The 26,874-nt window shown below is 33.0% G+C and overlaps 4 protein-coding genes across 5 annotated transcripts; 1 reads left to right on the top strand and 3 right to left on the bottom strand.

Moving 5' to 3' along the window:
* Positions 1-11,637: 11,637 nt before the first annotated feature.
* LOC122585049 (dehydration-responsive element-binding protein 2C-like) lies at positions 11,638-13,226 on the bottom strand. Its single transcript, XM_043757148.1, has 2 exons — positions 13,025-13,226; positions 11,638-12,786 (listed from the first exon to the last, which is right to left on the bottom strand). Exons 1-2 carry the CDS (start codon positions 13,045-13,047, stop codon positions 11,862-11,864), a joined length of 948 nt encoding a protein of 315 aa, XP_043613083.1. The 5' UTR covers positions 13,048-13,226; the 3' UTR covers positions 11,638-11,861.
* A 2,420-nt stretch (positions 13,227-15,646) lies between these two features.
* LOC122585790 (putative pentatricopeptide repeat-containing protein At5g40405) lies at positions 15,647-19,664 on the top strand. 2 transcript variants are annotated; one of them, XR_006321782.1, is made up of 4 exons: positions 15,647-17,213; positions 17,373-17,621; positions 17,717-18,824; positions 19,390-19,664. XR_006321782.1 is itself a non-coding variant. In XM_043757914.1 (1 exon), the coding sequence occupies exon 1, from the start codon at positions 15,647-15,649 to the stop codon at positions 17,138-17,140; it is 1,494 nt and encodes a 497-aa protein (XP_043613849.1). In that variant the 3' UTR covers positions 17,141-17,315. The 2 variants fall into 2 exon arrangements, 1 of the variants encoding a protein (XP_043613849.1); XM_043757914.1 differs by lacking the exons at positions 17,373-17,621; positions 17,717-18,824; positions 19,390-19,664 and having other exon boundaries at positions 15,647-17,315.
* Positions 17,495-20,370, bottom strand: LOC122585791 (laccase-12-like). Its single transcript, XM_043757915.1, has 6 exons — positions 20,238-20,370; positions 20,005-20,156; positions 19,647-19,891; positions 19,433-19,561; positions 17,995-18,930; positions 17,495-17,625 (listed from the first exon to the last, which is right to left on the bottom strand). Exons 1-6 carry the CDS (start codon positions 20,361-20,363, stop codon positions 17,495-17,497), a joined length of 1,719 nt encoding a protein of 572 aa, XP_043613850.1. The 5' UTR covers positions 20,364-20,370.
* Positions 20,371-23,635: 3,265 nt separating this feature from the next.
* Positions 23,636-26,542, bottom strand: LOC122584567 (laccase-12-like). The gene is made up of 6 exons (XM_043756652.1): positions 26,407-26,542; positions 26,148-26,299; positions 25,798-26,042; positions 25,584-25,712; positions 24,340-25,275; positions 23,636-23,999 (listed from the first exon to the last, which is right to left on the bottom strand). The coding sequence occupies exons 1-6, from the start codon at positions 26,530-26,532 to the stop codon at positions 23,869-23,871; spliced, it is 1,719 nt and encodes a 572-aa protein (XP_043612587.1). The 5' UTR covers positions 26,533-26,542; the 3' UTR covers positions 23,636-23,868.
* Positions 26,543-26,874: the final 332 nt, after the last annotated feature.

The raw sequence follows: 26,874 nt of genomic DNA, 5'->3' as shown, positions 1-26,874 counted from the left end.
AGTTTCTAATCATACCATGTCATTTCCGTTTTTTACTCATATAAGACGTAAAAGATCAATAAAATTATCAACAAAAAACAACAGACTCAATAAATTTATGGTTATATAATTATATTTATAATGTAAAATAAGACGACGTGATGAAAGAACTTTAAATTGTTTTGGATTAATCTTAAACATATTCACTACAAAGAAACAAATAAGTAACAAAATCATTTAGTGACTTGTATCTTGTATCATTTAAAACACATAACAATGCAATAACCATTGCGATTTTGGTCAAGTGGTCAGAGGTATTTCCCCTAAGAGGTTTTATCCGTGGGGGTCATGGGTTCAAACTCTGCCAAAAACATTTAATGTTATACAAATCCAATACGGTACATGGGTGAACACCCTTTATGGCATTACCAGAATTTGAACTTGAGTTGGTACATCAATTCCAGGGGTGTTACTCGTCCTTCTAGCGTTCAATATAATACATAAAAATTTGATAGACAAATATATAATGTTTATGATTTAAGGGGTTTGCTAAATACAACCCTTAGGGTTGTGTTTAAGTTGCATAAATTGTTTGTACATTTACCATGAAAATCAGGGGGCAGACTTTTAATATGGAAGATAAAAGTTTTTTTATGCACGTTAAAAAGGCTTAATTTAGCATTTCCCTTTAAGTAGACAATATCAACTATTAAAACTTCAAATGTATAATTTTCTAGAATGTTGAGATTTCATCCTATAACTTCCAAAATTTAACCATTTCTTTCTCTATATACGTATGATTTCTTTTTTTCCTTTTTCTAAATTAACAAATTTCCTTTTTTAATTTGAATGTAGTTTCCTTCATTTATTAATTACTATTAGTCAGCCTTTTATTAGACTTTATTTTTCTTTCGATCAAATTTTCGCCCTTTTTGTTTTCCTACTTCTCATTTTCTTTTCCATACATTCTTTCCCAAGGCCTTTTCTATTTTCTTGTACTCTACAGAAATGGCTAGAGAATAGCCATATTAAAGCAAGTAACGTAATTATTTGTGAACAACATTTGTATATCTCACCATGCTTGTGCAGTTTGAATAAACAATCTCATACTTTAAAGTTGACTAAACGACACATGTCGTCCTTGTGGTTTGCCAAAACAATCACGTTTCGTCCTTTCTTTATCAAAACCTCATTGGCAATCCTTTATAGGTGGATAAGGTTCACAAATCGTCCTTTGACCGGTCAACCATTAACCACTCTCCGTTAACCCTCCCACGTGATACCCACGTGAGGGGTAATCTTGGCATTTCCCATCGATGGACCCCCTTTTTCTGCTTTTTTTTTTTTTATTTCTTAAATCTATATTCATATACATATATTCATATATAGACACACACACAAGATTACATATATTCCCCCAAATTAGTATAAACCCTAGTTTTTTCTTTTCTTCTTCTTTTTGCTCGTGTCTGAACTACTATCGCAATTCAAGTATGGTTTTTTGCGGGTGTGGTAAGCAAGCAATAATCCTAACCTCATGGACTTCTAAAAATCTAGGAAGACGATTCTATGCTTGTCCCAACCAGATTTGTATTGTTAAAAATTTTTGGGATTATGGTTTGCTACTTAAATTTTGTTGGGGTTTTATTTTTTTTTGGGCAGGGTTCAAAATGCAAATTCATATGATGGTATGATCCCCAAATGTGTCAACGTACCATGGACATCATCCTTGGGTTGTTAAGATCCAAGAATAAACTTGAAGAACGACTTAAAGAAAGAGATGAGGAAGTGAAAAAGTTGAACATGATGTTGTTTTTGGCTTCAATTGTTATTGTCTTTCTTGTATCTTTGTTGCTTGTTTGAAATATTTGGTTGTATCAAGTTATAAAAATCAAGTATTTTGGCAGTCTTTTGTACCAACTATGAATGAATATTATTATGGTTATGTAATGACATTGGTTTTACTTTTTGCAAGATTCATGTATTTAGACAACAACAAATTAGCCTTTTACATAATGTATCATTAAACATGAAAAAAAGAGGCAGATTATAACTACAAGCAACAGATTACATAATGGAGCAAACTAAATCACCAACAAGTAGCAAGTTACATTACTTAGCAAAAGAAATGACAACAAAGTTTGGAAATGTAGCAACAGACATCACAAATAAGTACCATAATACATATTCTAGCAAAAGACATGACAATTAAATAGCATTACATGACTGGCAGATTCCAAATTACACTAATTTGGCAATTGGGATTTTAGATAACACCTTTTGCCTCATGGATTGGAAATAAACCTGGTGTTGGTTGTTCTCACACTAACAGTTGGTTGAGTTGGACCTCCCATACTTGTACTTCCCTATGAGAAAACCACATACATTGATTATTTGTTGAAACTATTTAATGAATCAGGAAACTAATATTAGAATAAAAAGGATAAAAAACAATTACCTTCAATTTGTTATATGATACTTTTAGTAATCAATCTAGATGTAAAGTGTTTGATGGATCTGGATCTCAAACATTGGACACATGTAATCTCTATGGACATGTGTTTTTGTTGGACTTTTTTCCCCTACCACCTTTATTCTTTGTAATAGATTCTCCACCTACCTCCCCACTTGTTTTTAATGACTCTTTTTCCAAGATTGTCCCCTTATCTAAAACAATCTTCTTTGACCTGGCTGGTTGACTAGGCCCAACATTTGTTGCTTTCTTTTTAGGCCCATCCCCTGGCCCAACTACATGCTTAACAGGCCTAATTTCAAAATATGTCTTACTTGGCCCAACTTCAACATTATCATCAAATACAGGCAACTTTCCTTCACATATAACTGTGACACTTTCATTGTCATTTTTCATTATTTTCAGTTCCCTCTTAGTCTCTATTGCATGAGCCCTCACTAAGTCTTTTACCTCTTTAGAATTGCCAAAAGTATGAGACAAATGAAAACCAGTTTTTGTAATTACAGCATCGCCAGTTGAATTCTTCTTTACCATTTTCTTCAATAGTCTATTCCTAACTCTATTAACATCATCTTCTGGGTCAGATGCACTCTCAAACTCATCATTGTGTATCACATCTAGGTCATCCTCTTGTACATCATCTGCAGGCTGAGGCATAGGTACATGACACCCCATGAATTCCACATCTTCATCCACATGCAGCCTAAACTGCCTCATATCCACTTCCACATCTTCTATTTCATTTTCCTCGTCTACAATGAAGTCACTATCCTCACGATCCTCACCATCACTGCTATCACTTTCACCAGTACTACTACATTCTGTGTCATCCTGTAAAACTGCTTTACCCTTGACATTCTCACTTTCACTTAAATTTGAATTTTCATCTAGAACATGATCTTCTAAAGCACCTTTACCCTTCACATTCTCACTTTCATTTAAATTTGCATTTACATTTGCATTCCCTATCCGTTCTTAAGTACTAGGGGTTAAGACATGTTCCTCATTCCAATCAAGCAACAACTTCCTATATGATCCCCTATTTTTCACTGGTTTGCCCTTACGAGAGGTAGCAATAGTATCATCATCAGGGATCTCATGAATAACAACATTAGATTTTCTAGGCAAAAAGTAGTCTCCTAAATTTGTCATACCATGTTCTGTGAAAACATCAAACAGATTGTTGTCTTCCACATATTTAGACAAGTTATGAACATCTTGGTCACTAACTAAGGGTTGTAGACCATCATCTAATGAACACCCAGGTTTTAGAAAATGATAATACATAACCTGTCCTCCAGTGTAACTCGAATGCTCCATTATGGAGTTTAACTCATGAACTGAAAATTAATCAAAATGAATGCAGTCAACGTATGTAACCTTACCTCTATTATATGACAACCCTGGCCATTCGGTGAAAAAAACCCCATGGTGAACCCTCAATGAAAACAAACTAGCATAAATTGTGTAACCAACCAAAAAAATAATAAAAATATTAACTTTTTAATTAATTAAAAATTATAAAATACAAAACCCTAAAACACTATAATACTTACGATATATAGTCTCTAGATCCCATAAGTGGTCTTCACCCGGTGGCCTGATAGTGTATAAAGGACAAGTCATTTAGGTTAGATTGTTTGATTATATCATGGAATTCGAAGAAGATGATGAAAAAGGGTGATGTATGAAAAGGTTTTGATTTTATGGGGATTGAAAAATGACCGGTTTTTGGTAGGTTCGTATATTTATAAGAAAGAAAAAGAAATAAAAAAAGGAGAAAAAAGGGGGTCCATAGATGGGAAATGCCAAGATTACCCCTCACGTGGGTATCACGTGGGAGGTTTAACGGAGAGTGGTTAACGGTTGACCGGTCAAAAGACGATTCGTGAACCTTATTCACCTATAAAGGATTGCTAATGAGGTTTTGATAAAGAAAGGACGAAACGTGATTGTTTTGGCAAACCACAGGGACGATCTGTGTTGTTTAGTCTTTAAAGTTTAAACAACTAAAGATATAAAATATCTTGATGAAAGAAGTACCCTTAAGCTATCGAACAACCCCCTTAAGAATCCTCACCCTTCTTCAATAGTAATTCTGCCTCGTCAACTATGTGTGTGTCGTACAATATACATGTCCAAATCTCTTTCACAAATTAAACTGTTTTAACGTTACTTTACGTTGTCAATCTATATCAATTGGTGTTGTTTTTCGGTAGATCTGGGTTGCAGCCATGTTTTTCAATTACAACTCTATTTAGGTTTCCAGAACAACTAAATAAAAGCTTAAAAAATAATCATGACCCATATTAAATCTTTAAATACACAAGACTTAAATTCACCAACTAATTCATATCAATATAATGACATGCTTTTCATGAAAAAATAAAGCCTAAAACCTAAATTACATGCAATTTGAATAAATAAAAAAGCTATATAAAAACTTACAGATTTAAGTGTAATGTGTAGAGCAATGAAGAGATATGCTGACTGAAAAATAATTTGTGTATATATAGAGTAGACATTGGTATGATTTATCCTATTAGAAAGATTTTAATTTCTATAATTAGAGGATTTGTTAATATTATTTGATAAGTTAATGGTTTTTTTTTTGTTAGTGATATCTTTACTAAATCAATGGGCTTTTTTTATTCATAATGTTTACGGTTTTTGATTTATTTCACTTCTGTCTTTATTTTCAATATTTTATTTTATTATTTATACAAATATAAAATAAAATATTGTAAAAAGGTACGAAGATGACACATAGAATTAAATCCTACGTGACAATTTTATAAGGTGGTTCTAAGTTGCAAATGCTTTAAAGTCATTTGGTTAACTACTATTATATATATATATATATATAACACTATATAGGGGGACAATCAAATAAGATCAGTTTTAAAATAAGAACGGTGAGAACACCTTAAAATCATCATTTTGATGCATTAAAATTCCATAAAACTGACATAGTTCATAACTAATTATCATTATTTAAGTGTTTAACAACACATTGATTCATCAAAATCGAAAAAATCACGTTTTTTGTTGGATGCATCATTTTGATTAATATGCATCCAAGATGGATGCACGAAACAAAAAACATGATTATTTCGATTTTGACGGATAAATGTGTTGTTAAACATTTAAATAATGATAATTAGTTATGCAATATGTTAGTTTTATAGACTTTTAATGCATCAAAATGATGTTTTTAAGGTGTTCTCACCGTTCTTATTTTAAGAGTGTTCTCACCGGAGTATTACCTACCTATATATATATATACTAGGTATTTTACCCCGCGCGATGCGCGACTAATTAAAAAAGTTATTTTATGCATTAGTAAATAGTTAATCTACAGGTTTATCTTGTGCAAATCAATTATGTTATAGTTCATGCCTTCATGGTTAAATCCTGGAACATTCTGATCACCTTTTATCTTTTCTGACATCACAATCGATATCACAGTCATTTAACCTACTTTGGTGATTACACACCCTTAATAATCCTAAATACAATTAAGAAATAAGGTATTTTATCTCCGTTAATCCAAAACCCATTTGTAAAACTCAAATAACTATTGTTATTATCATTATATTATAGACTTTGTTTTGTGGTTAGAATAACAACCAATTTGATTACTTTATTTTATGTGTTTCCGCCAAGAGAACGAAGGAGAGAAACAACACAATTGTGTTGGACAACTTTTTATTCTTAATTTAATATGAGTTTTGAATTTTTTTTTTTTATATCTTATGTATATAGTATTGATTTAATATTTTTATATTATATTTAATAAAATAAATTATATTGGTTTGAGAAGAAGTATTATAAGATAAATATTATGAAAAATGTATGGAGATGCCAAATAAGATAAAATCTTATGTGGTAATTTAAAATTGATGTATTACCACAAACTTAAATAATAAACATATTCATAAGTATTAAATTAGAAACCATAACAAGAAGGTATAAATGTATAACAATGGTATAAATGTATAACATACCAATACTAATAGGTGAAGCCTAAATGGGGTTTATACAGTTGAGTTAAGGGATGATGATGTTCGTGGATATATACAACACAATGGTTGCCCGCTTCGACTACCATTAAGTGTACAGTCTGTAAAACCACGGACGGTTTGCTTTCAATTTTCGGTAACCATCCGTGGTTTTACAGACTGTACACTTAATGGTAGTCGAAGCGGGCAACCATTGTGTTGTATATATCCACGAACATCATCATCCCTTAACTCAACCGTATAAACCCCATTTAGGCTTCACCTATTAGTATTGGTATGTTATACATTTATACCATCGTTATACATACATTTATACTAATAGGCTTATAATATATTAAACGTTTGATTCAAGGTGATGAATAAATGACCATAACTCGTGGGTCTTTGAATGGTTATGCCAAAAATTATATACACATTATATGTTTTAAGCAAATATTATCAAATAAGGATATTCATGAATTTTACGTTGTATATAGCATATATGTGAATCATCACAATCCATAAACAGTTTGTCAAATATGTTTACCAAATTTAGATCTAGTGGATCTAAATTTTCAAACAAAGGGTGCTTCTTTTTTTATATACGTATGTAACTTATTTATTTAAATATTGTATGTATATAGTTTCTATATATTTTAAATTCAGTAATGTATTTAATTTAAGATAAATATAGTAAAAAAATTATGAAGATGTCACGTAAGACAAAATCCTATGTGGCAATTTTTAAAGCTAGCATTAAGTTAAAAGAAGGCTTTAGAAGACCAGGATTCTTACTGTTTTAATCCTAGGTATTTTACCCGCGCGATGCGTGAGCTATTATAATTAGTGTCCAAAAATACTTAAAAATAAAAGTTCAGATGTACATGTATTCATGATTGGTTCATGATGTTTTGTTGTTTTTATTGTTATATCACCATATTATACATAACCATTTGGTAGATATTTCTAAATTATACAAAATTCATAAGATAAATAAAAAAAAGAAACATTAACGACAATCACTTGTATTCGGATTTTTTTTCTTTGTGGCTCTATCCTAGGATTGGTAAACAACTATCACTTGCAAATCACAAATAGTGATAAAGCTAGTCAACAAAAAGTTTCAAATCATACCAAGTCATTCTCACTCGTTACTCATATAAAATGTAAAAGATCAATAATATTATCAACAAAAGGCAACATACTCAATAAACTTATGGTTATGCAATTATATTTTATGGTTATGCAATTATATTTATAATGTATAATAAAATTATGTCAAGAAAGAGTTTCAAATTTTTGGTTTATATTGATCTTAAATACTTTTACTACAATTCCATGGGGTGTTGCTCGTTCTTCAAGTATTCAAAATAATACATAAAAATTCGATAAAAAAATATGTAGTTTTTATATTAATGCAATTTGTAAACAATATCAACTACTAAAACTTGAAATATATAATTCTCTATAATCTTGAGATTTCATGATATAACTTCCAAGATTGCATTTTTTTCCTATACACGTAAGATGCTTTTTTTTATTTTTAAAGTAACAGGATTTCCATTGTTAAATTTGTATTATATAGTTTCATTTATTTTATTAATATTTACTGTATTTAACTTTAAAGTAATAAGTTATTCTTATATTTAATATTTAATTTGATTAAAGATATATAAATATTGTCAAAAAAATTATAGAGATGCCATGTAGGTAAAATCCTATGTGGCAACTTTTTACTATAGGTTTAATTTTAAAGATGTCTTTAAAAAGCTTGAATTACTACTTTTTTAATAATTATATAGATTGTAAAGATGATCAATGTGATTAAAAATCGATTAATTTTGTTTTCTTCCTCTACAATTGACACCCAAATGTTAACATTTTTTCTAAAAAACTAATATGAGAACAAATCGTTTGTTGTCATTGCCTAGATAAATCGTCAAACAAAATATGGGATTTGGTGTGGATTATAATACGGAAGTGATTCTTGTACCACATATATTAACTAATAAAATCTACCACATGTATGCTTTAATAGTTTGTACGATATATTTTAACAGTTGTATTGTATGATAAATTTATCAATATTTGTGGTACGAAAATTTCCCATTATACGAGTCATATAATATCTACATATAAGTTAAAAAAGGAGGCGCAGAAAGGTATTAAATCGATGCAGCGCAGAAAGTACACACGGGTTTTAATATATTAAGCATCTATAATATAATTAAAAGAGAGGGTTGGGGGTACACTTGGCACCCCTAATCCATCTCTTTGAGTCTTATCCTCCCTTCTTATTAATCCTCTAATTTTTTAGTATAAATCTAAATTAATTTACACTTTTTGGTTTTCCATCACCAATTTACACTTTAACCCCAATCTAAAAAAATTAATTTACACCTTTTGGTTTTTCATCACCAATTTACACTTTAACCCAATTTAAATTAATTAACGTACACTTTTTGATTTTCCATCACCAATTTACACTTTAAGCCAATTTAAAAATAATTAATTATATTTTTATATAGTTTACACTTTTAAAATATAAGAAAGTGTAAGTTTTTTATTTAACTAAAGTTGGAAAAAAAGGGGTAAATTGGAATCAATATTTATATGGAGTTAACTTTCGTATGTTTCTTCTTTGGACGGATAATTTTTGGAGTATTTTGACCGGAGGTGTAGCTATTCAGCTAGCAAATTTCCAAGTTGATTTCGGTATATCTGTTTAATATATTTGAATTTCAATTTTTAGCTTTGATTAATATATTTTAAGACTACCCGTCCATTAGACGGGCCTGAACACTAGTACTTTAATATATAAAAGATAAAAAGTTTAATGTATGATGAAATATGTAAAGATATTTTTAAGGAAATGATATATACTTTTAAAAATTAGTTTAGTAATATTTTTAACAATCTTAAAAGATAACAAGTGTAATCCATTTATTTTCTATCATTTAGATTTTATCTTTAAATTTTGTTACATGTCATTATATTATAACTATAAAGATTTTTAGACTATTTAGTTAAAAAAATTAATTATTTTCTTACTAGTTAATTAACCCGGTTTCAACCCGGGCTTATTGATAAAAATTTTGTAATATTAAGTCACGTCGATGTGTAAGAACTATGAGATAGTTCAACCATACGCATAATCTCGGAATAGTATACCCTTATATTTCGAGTATATATGATTAGATTATTAACCCGCATATCATGCAAATAATTAAAAAAATCTATTATGATAAAACTATTTCGATGATGAAAATCTAAAAGACCATGTATAAAATATTAGAGTTTTCAAAAAAAAAAACTATTTTTTTAATAAAAAAAGACATCATAAATAAAAAATATAAAATTTAAATAAACTTAAAGAAGAAAAATGCTTATAATATCATAAGTAAATTAAACAAAAAATCTAAATTTAAAATAAGATGATGTCATAAATCAAGAAAATAAAAAAGATATAATTCATATAAATAAATCCAATAATGACAAGTAAGCATTATTTATAAAATAATGATATTATAAAAATCTTGTTTTATTAATATATAAGATAAGACTTTTAATTTAATGATTAAAAAACAAACAGATCTTCCATCCATACAAAGTTTAGAAACGGACCTATTTCTACAAAAGTCCTTTATAATGGCTACCATTCACGGATTAAGAATAGTTACTACTTGATCTAAAACTAACCAACAGAAATAAATAGATTTAGCAAGCAACAAATACTTGTTGACGGAATGAAATACGAGGATTTAACAACCATATTTTTGTTACATTTCACAAATAACGTTTTACTTTTCAGTTTAATTTGTACGTGTCGTACATTTATAAAATCTGATTTGTTTATGGGAACTACATAAAAGTGAATCGTATGAGAACGTACTTTACTAACCAGTCGTTATTTAATAATGAAAATCAAGCACAAATGAACACGCACATATTTTTTTTTTTACATATTTTTTTCTAGCTTCAAGTAAAATTTAACAATAAAACTATAAATGTTATATAATATATAATTATTATATATTTATATTTATTATTATCTATGGATTGATCGATCCGTGATTTGAATTATTGGTAGCAATTGCCTAGTGAACGATTGATTTACATACCGAGTATCATATAACACAAAGAATAGCTCAAATTGGGAAAGAGACCTTGAGAAGTACTAGTATTATCAGACGTGTCCATATATAATACATTCCAAACCAACACTTTCTAGTAAGAGTCATATATTATGGTAAAGGGAAACTAAATACGAGTAATATATAGAGGAAAGTTAATTTGATAACTATGAAGTATTGATGAACTATGTCACCTATATTTAACCCACATAACATTGAATTGAACTGAACCTTTTGTGTGTAGTAGACATATCAATATTTGTGATAATGATATCACTTACCTATGAATAATAATCGCACACGACTTATGATGTTACATTCTTGTATGATAATCATGTATGACGCCATGACGGGTCTTTCAGTGGCTTCCATGGTGGCCAGCAATGATCCGTACTGATATAAGAAAGGGTGTTTCGTAATGCCAACACAAAAGGTGATTCGAGTCTTCGCAGATGTGATCACGTATCACGTATAAGTTAGAGCGTATTCACATGTGATTCGAGTTTTTGGTGATTCTGGATTCATTTGGAGATGTACTTTTTTCAAGTAAACCACCAAGCATAGCGTATAGCTAAACACCTCATCAGCGTAAATACTGAAGATTAACAAGCTGGGTCACTAGCCTAATAGTTTAGGATTCAGGGCTTCTGCTAGTTTTTACAGGTACTAATGTCGAACTCAAAGTCAAGTAAGAGCATAAAAGGAGATCAGAGCAATCACAATTCAAGATTTAAGAACTAGACCCAACCACCCCAAAGTCCCAAACCCATTGGGGCTGTTTAGACCCAGTCAACTTCCACTGTCCTAGACAGAACATATCAAATTTGGATCAATGGTCTATACATTATCTATACATCACACCACTAAATCATCCTCAAAAAATTACTCATCAGTCACATTAGATATCATATCAAAGACCAACTGAAGGGTCCACAATATTCACATTCAAATGGTACACATACAAGCATATATTCTGTAACCCACAAGAATAAGATAAAACTTGACATATCATATCAAATAAATTAGTAACTAATGGGAAGCTAACATAAAATTTCACAGGTCAAAATACCCAGCTGAAAGCTCACAGCATATTGGGTTTCTATAGTTTAGTTTTATTATTTACAATCTCGGTTGAACCATACATAAAAAAACCCAATCCTCATGAAATTAAAACCTGCAGAGAACCGGTCCAAACAAGGTGAAGTGGAACAAACAAACCACCATATGAAATTAAACAGTCAGTTTTAGTTTCTAGTTTTGTTTCTAATTACACGCCTACTTTGGCAAGGAATCCAAACTCACACCCAGCTCCTCCAATGTGAAATTAAAATCTTCGGGTCTTCCTTGCTCCAGCAAGTCAAAACTATAATCCAGCGCCCCGTAAGGATCTTGTTGCATATACATTGAACAATTTAGGCCATCTGGTTTGTATCCAAACAGCGACTCGTTGTTAGCATTGCAGGCAGGGGCACCACTTTGATCTATAAGCGAGATAAGCTCGTCCAAATCAAACATCACATCAACAGGGTTGTTCTGAAAGTAACCATCATCAGTACATAAGGAAGCATCAGCAGCACTTTTATGTTCATCCTCAAAACGTTCTTTTTTAATCTCGACTTTTGGACTAAATGCAGCTTCATTTACATCATACATTTTCTCCTCATGTTCAGTTTTCAAAAACCCGTCAAATCCAGCCTTAGAATCTAGTACTGTGCTATCCTCAGAGTGACTATACGTCGTTGTCGATTCACAACTAGAACCAGACACAGCAGACATCATCTGAACACAATCATTCTTCGAGCGATAATCTGGCAAGTTAAGACGAGCATTCGGCCCATACATTGCTTTTGCAGCCTCATCATAAGCCAATGCAGCTTCAACAGCATTCCCAAATGTCCCAAGCCATAATCTTTTGCCCCTATTCGGTTCACGAATCTCTGCAACCCATTTACCCCATGTCCGTTGTCTCACACCTCGAAAATTAACCCTCGAATTCTCTGGCCCTCCTTTACCTTTCATACATCCTTTTTTCGACCCTTTTGCAGGCGGTTTTCGTGTTTTCACTTTTCCATCTAATGAATTAGCTTTATTATATTCAACCCATTTAGCAAGAGTTGCTGCCACAGTTTTCGGTGCCTCTTTTCTGGTTCTATTCCTCTTTTTTGAGCAATCCACTTGTCCTAAATCCATCTCAGTTTCTCTGAAAAATTTTAACAGAAATCCATCAGCACATATATAGATACAGAATTATATATATATATATAATAAAACCCTAATTCAACGAAATCCCCAAATATCACAAACCCTAATTTCTAAAAAACCAGGGTTTAGGGTTTATCGAATATTAAGAAAATTAAATTTAAAATCTAATGGCTTAAAATATCACAAAAATAGAATAATTTATTTAAAAAGATTGAAAAAAGAAGATGGAAACATACCTTGGGGTAAACCCTAACGCCATTTGTAGCGAATGATAATCTGATCGAACGATCGTATTCCTGTCAAGCTTTGTTTCACTAAATTTATATATATAGAGAGAGAAATATAGATACAGATTTATTGTATGTATCGATTGATTATATGATGAAATATAGAAAATAGTTGTGATGATCTTGTGTGAAATTTGGGAGAGAAAATAACTGTAAGGGAAATCAGAAAGTTTGTATGTGCGTGGGTTTTGGGGCTATTTATAGACTTCTCTCAACTTCTCTAGATATTTCTGATATTTGAGATTTATTAGATGAAATAAAATATTAAAGATATGTTGTTTTAATAAGGAAACAAAAATATCTTTTGATTTGGGTGATGACGTGTATGCATTCGTGGCCGTGTAAAGTTTAAGGCTGGCAAATGAAGGTTCCTGATTTGTCTAAAACTTTGGGCTTTTTTGGTAATTTATTGGTTTTATTATCTCCTTTTATTTTTACTTGCTGACGAAGGCAAAACTTTTTCTGGTTTTCCGATAATACCCTTGTAGTTTGTAACTAATTACAGGTGAAAATGTCACAACTCACAATTGGTCCCTGTAGTTATTTATATTAGCATTTCATCCCTTGTGTCTTTTTTTCGTTGTTAACCGTCCATAGATTATCATATTTCATTACTACCGGTCCCTGACACCAACATTTTTTATACGTAACAAAATACTGACATCGTAAAAATAGATCTTGAGCCTCCAAAACTTAGAATCTATGGTTAAAATAACATGTTTTTAACTATTTAATAAAGCAAAACATATTTATGGAATAAATTCTCAATGTAAGTGTTTGTATATAGCCTACGTTCTCTAAACCATATAAAACTTTCTCTTTCAAATTTTTTCATTAGCCTACATCTCTATCTCTATCTAAAATATAATATTAAATGTTTCCTTTAACAAGTGTAACTTTTTTTTTTTTTTCTAAATCAATTCTTTTTTTTATGCATCAAATTCTTTTACGCTAGTTCTTTTTTCCTTCCAATAAATTATTACTACTTTGAATCTATATTTATGCCCATTTATCTATATCTATATAACTTATAGACATACATTTGTATTAAGTGATGGGTAATGATCAATCCTCCTAATTGTTTAGCCTAAAAATCTTTCTAATTAATAGGATTGTGACATGTGAAAAATCAAGGGGTGAGATTATAAAAAAGAATTAATGGATTATATGAGTTAACAAGTGAATATATTAAGATGATTGGTTAGGAGGATTTATCATTTTTCTTAAGTGATATGATATGATATATTCAGTAAATAAAAAGAGGTTTACGGTGGTGGTGAGATCCAATAGAAGCAGCAAGTAAAGAAGGAAGGGGTTTCTGACAACACTATTTTCTGGTCACTAGAACCACCACCTAGCTTAATATATAGGTGAAATTCACAAGCAAAAAGCCAATGTGATAATAATTGTAATCAAATCTTTGACACAACAAAGTAAGTGAATTTAATTCAATGAATTTCTTTGCAACGACCCTTTTGTTTGTTTCGAAGACTTAGGGTGTTTTTTATGGACCGTGAAGGCATGAACAACAACAACAACAGAACGATTCTTATGCTTTTTATAATTTTGGAAGATATTTCTAAAGATCATTTAAGGGGTATTTGTATGTGCCTTTTGACAGTGATTGTTAACTATATTTTTTGTTTTTGTTTGGTTCACTCTCTGGTTGTTTATATATTGAATGCTTTTGTTCGATGAGGATAAAGATTAGTTTTTTGTATTTTCATATGGATATGGATATAATGATAAAAAATATTCTAAACAAGACATGTTTGGCCGGTTGTTGTTGGTGGTCGGAAGAAGAGAGATAGCGGAGGAGGAAGGAAATGTTGGAACCATGTTAGTGTGACCGTCACTGATCATGTATCATTCCTGATATGATAATTGACGATAACTGAAATCCCTATGTCTAGTAATATATAATGGGCTTATTTACTCTTAAAGACGTAGTATAGGGTTTTCCATTAGGTGATTGTAACTAAGAGGACTAAAGGTGCACACATTAAATACCAAAAAGGTTTAAAGTATAAATACTCTCCTTATATATAGAGAGTCATTAATCCTAAGTTAAGGTTAATCCCTACACACATAATATCCTAATTTTCGTGTGTCTCTTCTCTCTAAATTCGTGCATCATGTTCCAGCCGAATTACTCATCTCATTATTACTTAATCACCTTGTTATGGAAACCCGAAATCAATAGCAATAATGCTTTATGCTCTTACAGGTTCCACAGGACGATCTGAGATGTTTTATCACTCGAATCGAATCATGGTTATTCCAATAGGAAAGTGTTTTTTTTATAAGTAAAATGGATGATTATACCCTTATTAACGGCCTTAAACTAACGATTATTAGTAGAGACTATTAACAATGAAAATGTAAAACCAAGGGATGGTTAACAGAAAATAAAAAGCACGGGACGTGTGAATATTGCCAAAAAGAGGGACCATTTGTGACATTCTATCTAATTATTGTTATATGTCCCCCTCCCTTTCGTTGTTCCATAATCCAAATCACTGTCATTAAGATAAATTTAATTTTAACAAGATTGTTTTCGATTGTATAAAAATGCAAGCTTTAAAGAACTTTTTAAAAAACCCAACAATTTCAATAGTAGAAACATGCAAAACACTTAAAGAAATCAACCAAATTCATACTCAATTATTAGTTAAGGGTTTTGCAAATGACCCAGAACTTGTATCCAAATTTGCTGCATCAATTGCACTAAAACACTCACACAATATTCATTATTCTGTAAAAATTTTAGACCAATGTGAAAATCCTTCTCTTTTTGCATTAAATTCCCTCATCAGGGTTTACTCAAAATCTTCAAATCCTGAAAAAAGTTTACATTTTTATAAAAAGATTTTACATTTTAATAAGAGCCCAGATAATTATACATTTACATTTTTAATAAAGTCTTGTGTGAGGTTGGCTTTTGTTAAAGATTTAGGCTTGGCTGTGCATGGGTCTGTGTTGAAATATGGGTTGGATAATGACCCACATGTTCAAAGTGGGTTGGTTAATTTATATGCTGAAATGGGGTTGTTAAGGGAGTTAAAAGATTTTTTTGAGGATATAAATAAAGCGGATTTGATTACGCAAACTGCGATGGTGGTTGCTTGTGCTAGATTGGGAGATACTGATTTTGCACGCCAAGTGTTTGATGAAATGCCCGAGAGAGATGTGGTGGCGTGGAATGCGATGATAGCGGGGTATGTTAAGGCTGGGGAATCCTTGGAGGGTTTGCAATTGTTTTTTGAGATGGAGAGGTTGGGTTTGAAAGTTAATGAGGTGTCAATGGTTTCCGTGTTGTCTGCTTGTTCGCAGTTGAGTGATTTGAATACTGGCCGTGATGCACATAGGTATATAGAGGAAGAAAGGCTAAGAATTGACTTGACTTTAGGGAGTGCGCTTGTTCATATGTATGCAAAGTGTGGGGATATTGATATGGCGATGGATGTATTTTGGGGGATGAAAGAGAAGAACGTTTATACGTGGAGTTGTGCCATGGGAGGATTAGCGATGAATGGAAATGGCGAGAAGTGTCTTGAGCTCTATAAACTTATGTTGCAAGAAGGGATCCAGCCAAATGAGGTTACATTTACATCGGTCTTAAAAGGTTGTTGTGTGTTGGGCTTGGTTGAAGAAGGTTTAAAGCATTTTCAATCTATGATAAAAGAGTATGGTATCGAACCTCAAGTCGAGCATTATGGATGTATGGTTGATTTATATGGTCAATCCGGACGCTTAGATGACGCCTTAAAGTTCATCTATAGCATGCCATTTCCAGCCCATATGGAAGCTTGGGGAGCTCTGCTGAACGCTAGCAAAGTACATAACAATGTAGAGTTGGCTGAACTTGCTTCTAGTAAGATGGTTGAACTAGAAACAAAGAATGATGGTGCATACGTGCAATTGTCAAATGTTTATGCTGATATCAACAAGTGGGATAGTGTTGATGGCGTGAGGCACACAATGAAGTCACAAAGGGTTGCTAAGGTCCCTGGTGTTAGCACAATAGACAACAATAGTAATTGGGGAAATATAGTTACTGGGTAGAATACTAACAATAGTTTACTTCTCTTTGCATGCCTGGCAGTACCTAGGGTGCTGCACATTTTTGCGTTTGTAGGTTCATGTCCCGAGGACATAGATCGATCGGTTTGTTTTGTCATTCTAAAAGAAACTCGGTTATCTGCCATTGCTTTGGAAACACATATTTGTGTTGAATTTTTGATTACAGAGTACAATTTTTTTTGTCTACCTATTAATGAATAACAACAAATTTCAGGAAAGAAGAGTAACAAATTGATTAGTACAAACAAAAACTAGAAAAGGAAATTTCCCAATACGAAGAAGACATTAGCCCTTATAAATTTAGACAACATAATGCTAGCTAAGTGGGAGTGGATATCAACACACAGGGAAATCTGGTGGCGGTTTCTCCAATTTCTGCAGTGGCCCAGCCCCATCTTCTACAATAAACACTGTGGCCAAACCCCAGCCAATGTGAACATCCAAGTGGCAGTGCATAATCCAGGTACCTGAAATAATAAAGAAGAAATTTGAGCAACACGATAATGGCAAACTTTCTATCTATTTACTTTTAAATGGGTTATGTTTTATTTCTAACAGGTCAAAGTGGTGAAGTAAAAATGTCAGCTTAAGAGGAAACGGGTCGAACTGTTTTGAAATTGCTCATAATGTATTATCGTTCTTATGTATAACATCCTATATCATTTTTCTTCAAAATATTAGATTCTACTTTATATACTCAAAAAGTTTCAATATTTTGACAAGAAGTGTTTTTTAACCACACATGAACTATTTTGACCCGTATCCCTTTTTCACCAAACCTGTCTTCACCCATTACCCAACCCGCTTGATCCAATGTGGGAGCTTCCCATACTTACCAGGATTATCAGCCACAAATCTAATGACTGCCCATCCTTTGACTGGTAAGCTAACTGTATTTCTGAGAGGTGGATCCACGAGGTTGAATTTTGCAGTGTCAGTTTTTGGGTTAAAGTTTCCAAATCCTTCTGCAAGTATATAGAAATCATATCCATGAAGATGGATTGGGTGGTTCTCAGCAGTGAAGATATTTGTACCTTGCAACACTATCTGCACCCTTGACCCGTATTTCATCTTGTAGACCTTAGTTCCACGAATAGGCTGCCATAAAGACCTGCTTACATTACCAGTATAATCAAAGACAACCGGAGGTTTGGCTGGGAAGTCAGTGGTGAAAACACCCGGGATTCCTTGGTGATATGCCTGAAGTATGGAGTAATTGGACGGGAGTGCAAAAGATACGTTGTTCATGCTAGCAGTGAAACGGGTCCCATTGGGGGCCTGACAGTTTCTAGCACGGGTCTTTGGCGGGCATTGGTTGATTCCAAGCCCAGCAGTGATAAAAAGATTGTGATCAATTTCGGTGGGAACAAGTGATTTTTCGAGACTTCTGAAGCTGGTGGTGAAGGCGGTGGCAGTTGCAGTGTCATTGTATGCTGGAAGAGGTGGCATAATGGGCTTGGATGTTGCGTTTTTGTACTCCAAGATGGCGGTGGTGGTCGTATTATCAAAAGGAGCACCTTGTGCGCTGGCATAAGCTCTCGCAGCAATGTAGTATCTGCCCGGTGGCTGGTCAGCCTTGATGAGTACATCTGTGGTTTGACCTGGTCCAAGCATGAGGACTTTGGTGGTGAATGGTTTTACATAAGATGCGTCGGCTCCTACCACAGTAAGTTTGTGGTTGGCAATGGTGAAGAAAAGTTGTTGATTTAAAGCTGAATTTATCACACGAAGGAGGCTCGTCTCTCCTGAATTTATGGGTACTTTGACGGTATCTGGATTCAAAAGATAAAATCAAAGCATAATCAACAAAGTATCTAGTTAACTTCATACATGCCAATCGATAAATATATTTAAACTTTCCCTTGCATTGTAGTGTTGGCATCTTTGACCAATCTACATCTTAATGGACCGATTGAGGTTATGCTTTATCTTGAAATAATAAGCAAAAAGGAAAATGGTTTAATCAGGGTGATACTTGAGAGTTGCCTTAAGCGTATATTTAGTGCTTTTATCCAAGTTATAAGATTATTATTGAAATAATAGTGATATATTTTAAAACCATATTTGACAATCGACAAGCAAAATGGTTTACTAAAAGATGGGATCAAAAGTGTGAGGTTTAGCCAGACCCATACCAAAGAGTACCCATTTTGACCGTTATTTGACCTGTCTATTTTGCCACCTTTATATGCCGTCTTTTTAATTATTTAAATTGTTTATTCATGTCGTAGTTTGGGAGAAATGAAGGAACCAATATGTTTTATAGAAGCAAACCTTTGCTAGAGCATTTGTAGAGATCCCCAGGTTGTCCATTGATGGTGTAAGCATCAGAAACATTTGGAGCTGCTCCAGTTCTTGTGGCTTCTCTTATTACATCTATCGGGTTAGCATCCCACCATTCACCTGATCATCATAATAACCTTAATGTCAGGTATATCAATTTTAATTATTGTAAAATGCACATTAGCTATGTGAATAAGTTATATACCAAGAGCAATGACCGATTCACACTTTGGCACTGGGAACGGGTAAGAATATCCTTGTTTTGGGTGAATAATTATAGCACCATAAACAGTAGCTCGAAGCCAGGAGCTATGTGCATGCCACCATAATGTTCCTTCTTGTCCTGAGATCGTGAACCTGTAGGTGTAGCTTCCCCCTGGCCTGATCGGACATTGTGTGATAAACTCTGGTCCGTCTGCCCATGCTGTTAACATTTGTCTGACACCATGCCTACCAAGTTACAAACATAATTAAATAGTGCTACTGACTACTGAGAATGCTATCATTAATCTTCTAATAGATTTGTTTTTGAAGACCATATGGTTATACAGTATAACTTATACCAGTGAATAGTGACATTATATCGGGCTTTGTTTGTAACATGTATCACTAAAGTATCGCCATTGTTCACTTCCAAGGTTGGACCTGGGAACTGCCCATTAACCGTGATAGAATTGTGGGTTTCGCATAACCTCTTAACTTTTGTTGCTTGAACCTAATCAAAAAGTAGTTAGCAAACTGGCATTTGTATATAATGTATCACAATTCTAGAGTAAAATCAAGACAAAACACATACAACAAAGTCATGGTAGTGAGTCTTTGCATTTGCCAAAGAGGTGAAACTTGAAAAGAGAAGCAATAAGCTAAGCAGAAAGACAGAGCGTAAAGTGTTGCAAATAATGCTGCTGTACAAACGGTCCATTGTCAACAGTTAGTATGTCTTGATAAAAGAATGACTTGTTGTGCTGTTGAGTTATGGGAACCAAGAGGTTCTTATATAGGGAGGGCATAATGGAAGTTGTTTAAAGTTGGCAAAGTAGGTTTTGGTTCAAGGGTGATGCTCAGGCTACAAAAGAAACAGAGGTCAAACAGGTTGGTGCACCCACTGACCTACATGGGCTAGATCACAATCTTGATCAATTTCAATGAATGATTGCTTTTTAACCCGACTCACTAGATTAGATTAGCATCATGATTATATTAAACAGATATCAGTAGACCTCTCTTACCAATTGGATGTTTATATACAAGGTACTTGTTACTGATTTAAGTAGGTTTTGTATTTATAGTAACAAATATACCTATTATGTGTGTTTTCCCATTTCAAATACATTTAAGCTTGTAGGAAGTATACTCTTTCATTAGGTATAAGTACAATGTTAGATATCATCTTTACTGAACGTGAAAAACTTCATCCCGTTTTGTGTGGCTATCTCAGTTTAATTGATACATTAGAAACTGAGTAAGCCAAACCGTAGATGTTTTATAAATTAAGTTTGCTAGATTGTGTAAAAGGTTTATTTTAATTGAAAAATTTTAGAGCAAAGTAAAAAATGTTTTGGAGTTAAGTCTTTGTCCTCCAACAAGTGTAATGATCATCAGTTAACTAATTGATTGGTTGACTTCAAGGTTACATATTATTATTCACATGCCTAGGAATATTATCAACCATTGTCCAATTGTCCATTGCTTCCACTAATTGGAGAAACGCATAATCATTTTGTCCTTCAAATCAAAATTGAGTACATCTATTTTAGTTTTAATTTTTAAAATATAATAAAGCTTATGAATTATATATAAAAAGAATAGCGGAATTATATATAAATGGAATAGCGTCGTACAAACTAATTGCAAACATAGTTTTACTAATTGATATGACTTATGAAGCGGACCAATCATGTTAAAATTTGTTCTCTTTCTTCTTTCTTTGTTTTTAATGGTCAAGAATGAGTTTGTAAAAATATGTTTGTAATTAGTTCGTCACTCTAGTGTAAATTCTATCAATGGGTGTTCAAAAATATTAAGCACCTTAAATATATATCGTGATGTAGTGTAAGCTTCTATATTCTCTATCTTTCAAAGTCTACCAAATAAATTATTCTTTGATCTAAACCAACACAATACACACACAAGTAACACAACATGTATCTAAAAACATATATTGTATGTTATAGAGCAAAAAGCACAATCTAAAAAAAAAATCAAATTGTTTCGTCTCTTTTCATTCCCATCATCATCGCATCAAAGTGCATAATTAATTAGCAAAATTTTAGTGAATGGGTCATTCCAAAATTATTTCTGTAAAGATATTTGAACCCGATATCTTGTAAAGTCAATAGTGGTTTTTTTTTTTTTGAAACACAGGTTTAATACTCTTATTTATTTGTAGTCATTTACACACATGCAACTTTCTTTTAATATCCCCTCTTTCTTTCATTCGCACTCTGTTAATGATATACCCGCTGTAACGAGTGAGTACCATGTTAGTTTATAATTTACATAGAAGTGACAATTTTAATGTTATGTTTAACTATTAAGGGGTATTTTAAAAATTTATCAATCTATTTCTAAAATCCGGACATTCGAATGGACTATACTAAAATAGATTTGTGGAGGGAGAAAGTAAAATGGTACAATGGTGGGTATTTATATTTCAAATTTGGAAATAAATACCAGAATTTGGAATTGATAGAAAAGTTTTTTGGGTTTAGAAAATTCATCCCTGAGTGAGCAATAATCTCTCTTTTCAACCTTCTACTTTTATTTAGGTCACTAGTCATGTACAAACTTTATCTTTATTTCCTTTTATTGTCAAAGTTTTACTTGCACAAAGTGATTCATAATTACAAGTAACTTACATATATGTTTTGAGTTTTTTGATATATGAATATTGAATATATCTGAAAACAAAGTCATGCTTAGGTGAGATGTTGTTAGATTAGGAATTAAGTAACAAAGTTAGTTATCAATGACAAAGATACATTTATATACATACATAGCTTGATCATTCCTTTTTGTGTTTTTTGTCACATCTTATCCGAGTATTACATGTATTGAAATATATCGTTAAACAACGTTGAAGTAGTTGCAGCTAGAATGTCTATCCATCTATGTCAAAGTGTCAAACAATCCCATAAGTCCATTCCAGTCAATGAGTGACTAATAATGAGTCGGTTATCCATTTAGGTAAAAAACTAAAAACATTTCATATAAAGTTATATCATGGTTCAATACATATAATAACTTATCAAAAAAATATATTTATGCATACTTGTTTAAACCTTGTGACTTGGTCATGATCTAAATAATTAGATTCATCTCAAATCCGTCACTGGAAAGCTTATATTTGACCTGCAAAACCATTCTGAAAAGAGAAAAAAACGTGAAAGAAAATATATTGTAAAAAGGGAAAATAACGTTCTACCGTTCTGGTGATAATACCGGCCTACCACGATCTATGCAATTCTTACAAGCCATATATAGATGTCGGCTCATTGCTCAAGTTATATAAGTTAAGACTAAATTTATAGTTGATCTGTCCCTGCTTCAACAATTGCATAGTTAGACTGGAATCCCGGATTGTACTTGGTGAAAACGAAGGTAAAGAAAAAACGAGTAGTTCTAAACTAACAAACTTTTAATACGAAACTATGTAAGCTAAACACTTTTAGATCCTATAGAGTGTAAAATGACTAAAATCATGATTTTAATTGTAGTGATCAATGAATAACTATGTCCTTTGCTTTAAGAGCAGCTTTTTGAAAGTTGGATCCTAAAAGCTTATGAAACGATGACTTTACATGAACCAGATCGTCCTTTCTATGGCCCTGTACGGATGTACCTCTATGTTCTTCATTCCAAAGAGGACATGAAACTTACAAGTATGATTACTGTCATATTTGTGTTAACCAAATCATGGAAGATCTTTTTTGCCTTTGCTACTTATAATGTAGTCGGAAAAGCTTTGACACTGCATTTAGTGAACACTCAAAAATTTAAAGTCAAATTTTTTTTTATGCATGATGTTCGACTAATCAGTAGCTATACTTGTCCCTTTTCACTTGCAGTTTTGAACATTGTTCACATACTTTCTTATGATAATCTGATTGTGATGTCACAAGTATACACATTATCTTAGTTATTTTTGTCGTACAATAACAAATAAGACATGTATCAAATGTTGGTACGCGTTTGATTTCTGATTAAAAAGTACAAGATGTTTATCTGCCAAGTCCATCACTAGTTTTCATACATGCAGACTACTACAAATGACAAATGCCAGGAAAAAATGAATTGCAAAACAATAGGGAAGAATCATAAACAAAGATAGAAACTAGACCCAATGTGGGAGAAGGGATACATATAACCCTTATAAATTTAGATGACAAAATGTTAGCTTGTGCTTTATAATTTGTCGGTCAATGATTTCAACACACTGGTAAATCTGCTGGTGGCTTCTCCAACTTTTGCATTGGCCCAGGTCCATCTTCTACAATGAATACGGTGGCCAAACCCCACCCAATGTGAACGTCTAAGTGGCAATGCATAATCCAGGTACCTGAGGAAATAAAGAAGAACATTGTTAACTTTTCAATGGGTTCCATGGGTTGTGTTTTATATCTGGCAAGGAAAACTGTTAAAAGGAAATTGGTCAAATGGGTCATCCAAAATTACTTCTATTACTTAAGACTTTGTAAATTGTTTTTCCTCTAAAGATTAGATTATTGTTGAATAAATTTAGTTTTTGTGATGACAATCGATAGAATGTTCAACATTTTTCTAGGAAAGTGTATTGGGGCAACCCGACCGAAATCAGTTTGAGTTGTACAAATTTACCCGTTTTGACTTTTTACCCAGCCTGCCTGACCCAATGTATATATGTACTTCCCAATCTTTACCTGGATTGTCAGCAACAAATCGAATAACAGCCCACCCTTTGACAGGTAAGCTAACTGTATTTCGAAGAGGTGGATCTACAAGGTTAAATTTAGCAGTGTCGGTTTTTGGGTTAAAGTTTCCAAATCCTTCTGCAAGTATATAGAAATCATATCCATGAAGATGGATTGGGTGGTTCTCAGCTGTGAAGATGTTTGTCCCTTGCAACACTATCTGCACCGTTGACCCATATTTCATCTTATAGACTTTCGTTCCACGAGTGGGCTGCCACAAAGAGCGACTTACATTACCAGTATAATCAAAGGCCACTGGAGGTTTTGCAGGGAAGTCAGTGGTATAAACTCCCGGAATTTTTTGGTGATATGCTTGAAGCAAGGAAAAATTAGATGGGAGTACAAAAGACACGTTGTTCATGCTAGCGGTGAAGCGGGTCCCATTTGGGGCCTGACAGTTTCTTGCCCGGGTTTTTGGAGGGCATTGGTTGATTCCAAGTCCTGCGGTAATGAAGAGATTGTGATCGATTTTAGTGGGAACCAGAGCTTTTTCCAGACTTCTGAAGCTGGTGGTGAAAGCAGTGGCAGTTGCAGTGTCATTGTATGCCGGGAGAGCTGGCATAATGGGCTTGGAAGTTGTGTTTTTGTACTCCAAGATGGCGGTGGTGGTGGTATTATCGAATGGAGCACCTTGTGCGCTGGCATAAGCTCGTGCAGCAATGTAATATCGCCCTACTGGCTGGTTGGCCTTGATTAGTACATCTGTGGTCTGGCCCGGTCCAAGCATGAGAACTGTGGTTGTGAAGGGTTTTACATAAGAAGCATCCGCTCCTACCACAGTAAGTTTGTGGTTGGCAATTTTCAGAAAAAGTTGTTGATTCAAGGCTGAATTGATGACCCTAAGGAGGCTTGTCTCTCCTGAATTAATCGGTACTTTGACCGTATCTGCGTTTAGAAAAAATTCGTCTTTTAGTAGAATGATGAAAGTACTTACAGCACAATAATATCTCATTTAAAACTGTAAGAGTCAACTAAGAGATCAATTATTCTCCTATATCTTCATAGCGTCTTGTAGAGTCACTCATTACTTATAAATGAGTCGATTTATCTCAAGATACTAGCCAAAAGAAAGTAACAGGTCAAATGGGTTGAGAGTGACCCAAAGTATATTTTTAATGAAAAAAGCCTCTCAAGTCAATCGTATTCATATTGTCAGACTTATTCATGTGACAGTATGTATTATAGAAGCAAACCTTTGCTAGAGCATTTATAGAGATCACCGGGTTGTCCATTGATGGTATACGCATCAGAAACATTTGGAGCTGCTCCGGTTCTTGTGGCTTCTCTTATAACATCTATCGGGTTAGCATCCCACCATTCACCTGATCATCATAATAATCTTAATGTCAGGTATATCAGTTTTGAATTTTGTAAAATGCACATTAGCTATGTGAATAAGTTGTATACCAAGAGCAATGACAGATTCACGATGTGGCTTAGGGAACGGATAAGTATATCCTTCTTTTGGGTGGATAATAATAGCACCATAAACTGTGGCTCGAAGCCACGAGCTATGTGCATGCCACCACAATGTTCCTTCTTGTCCTGAAATTGTGAACCTGTAAGTGTAACTACCTCCTGGTCTAATCGGGCATTGCGTGATGAACTCGGGTCCATCTGCCCATGCAGTCGTTATTTGTCTAACACCATGCCTAAAATGCCAAGAACATAATAAATAACACTAGTGAGAATGACATTTATATACTGATAATAAATCCCTTTCATCAAAGACTATATTCACTTGCATATGGTCATACCAATGAATTGTGACATTATATCGAGCTTTGTTTGTAACATGTATCACTAAAGTATCGCCATTGTTCACTTCTAAGGTTGGACCCGGGAACTGGCCATTAACTGTGATTGAATTATGAGTTTTGCATAGTCTCTTAACTTTTGTTGCTTGAACCTAAACAAAAATGAAACAACTACCATTATATAAAATACTTCAACATATATAGAATAACTATTATAAGCACATTATGCAAAGAAAGAGCTTTAAATAAGAACTCATACGACGAAGTCATAGTTGTGAGTTTTTGCATTTGCTAAAGTGCTCAAACTTGCAATGAGAAACAACAAGCTCAGTAAGAAGAAAGAGCGAAATGTGGTGCTAGTAACATTGCTGAGCACACGCTTCATTGTCAACGACGTTATGGTTAGTATGTTTAAGTGAAAGAATGACTTATGGAAATGTTAGAAACAAGAGGCTCTTATATAGAGAAGATAGAGTGGGTTGTTTTGAGGTTGGCAAAGTAGGTTTTGGTTCATGGGCCATGGCTGATGGTCTGGCTACTAACATAAAATGGTTCAACCCAGTTGGTGTACCCACTAATTAACCTACATCACAATATATGATCAACTTACTTGAATTATGAATGCTTGTTTCATAATTCAACCAAATATATACATAGTCTTGTATACTAACCGATTAGCATCATGATTTCCATTAGCAGAAATCAGTAAATATTATTCATTCCCTTG

Source organism: Erigeron canadensis, chromosome 1, assembly GCF_010389155.1.
Source record: "Erigeron canadensis isolate Cc75 chromosome 1, C_canadensis_v1, whole genome shotgun sequence".
NCBI classification, from domain to species: Eukaryota; Viridiplantae; Streptophyta; class Magnoliopsida; order Asterales; family Asteraceae; genus Erigeron; species Erigeron canadensis.
The sequence above is the reverse complement of the archived record's forward strand: the minus strand, read 5'-3'. Positions and strand labels throughout refer to the sequence as shown.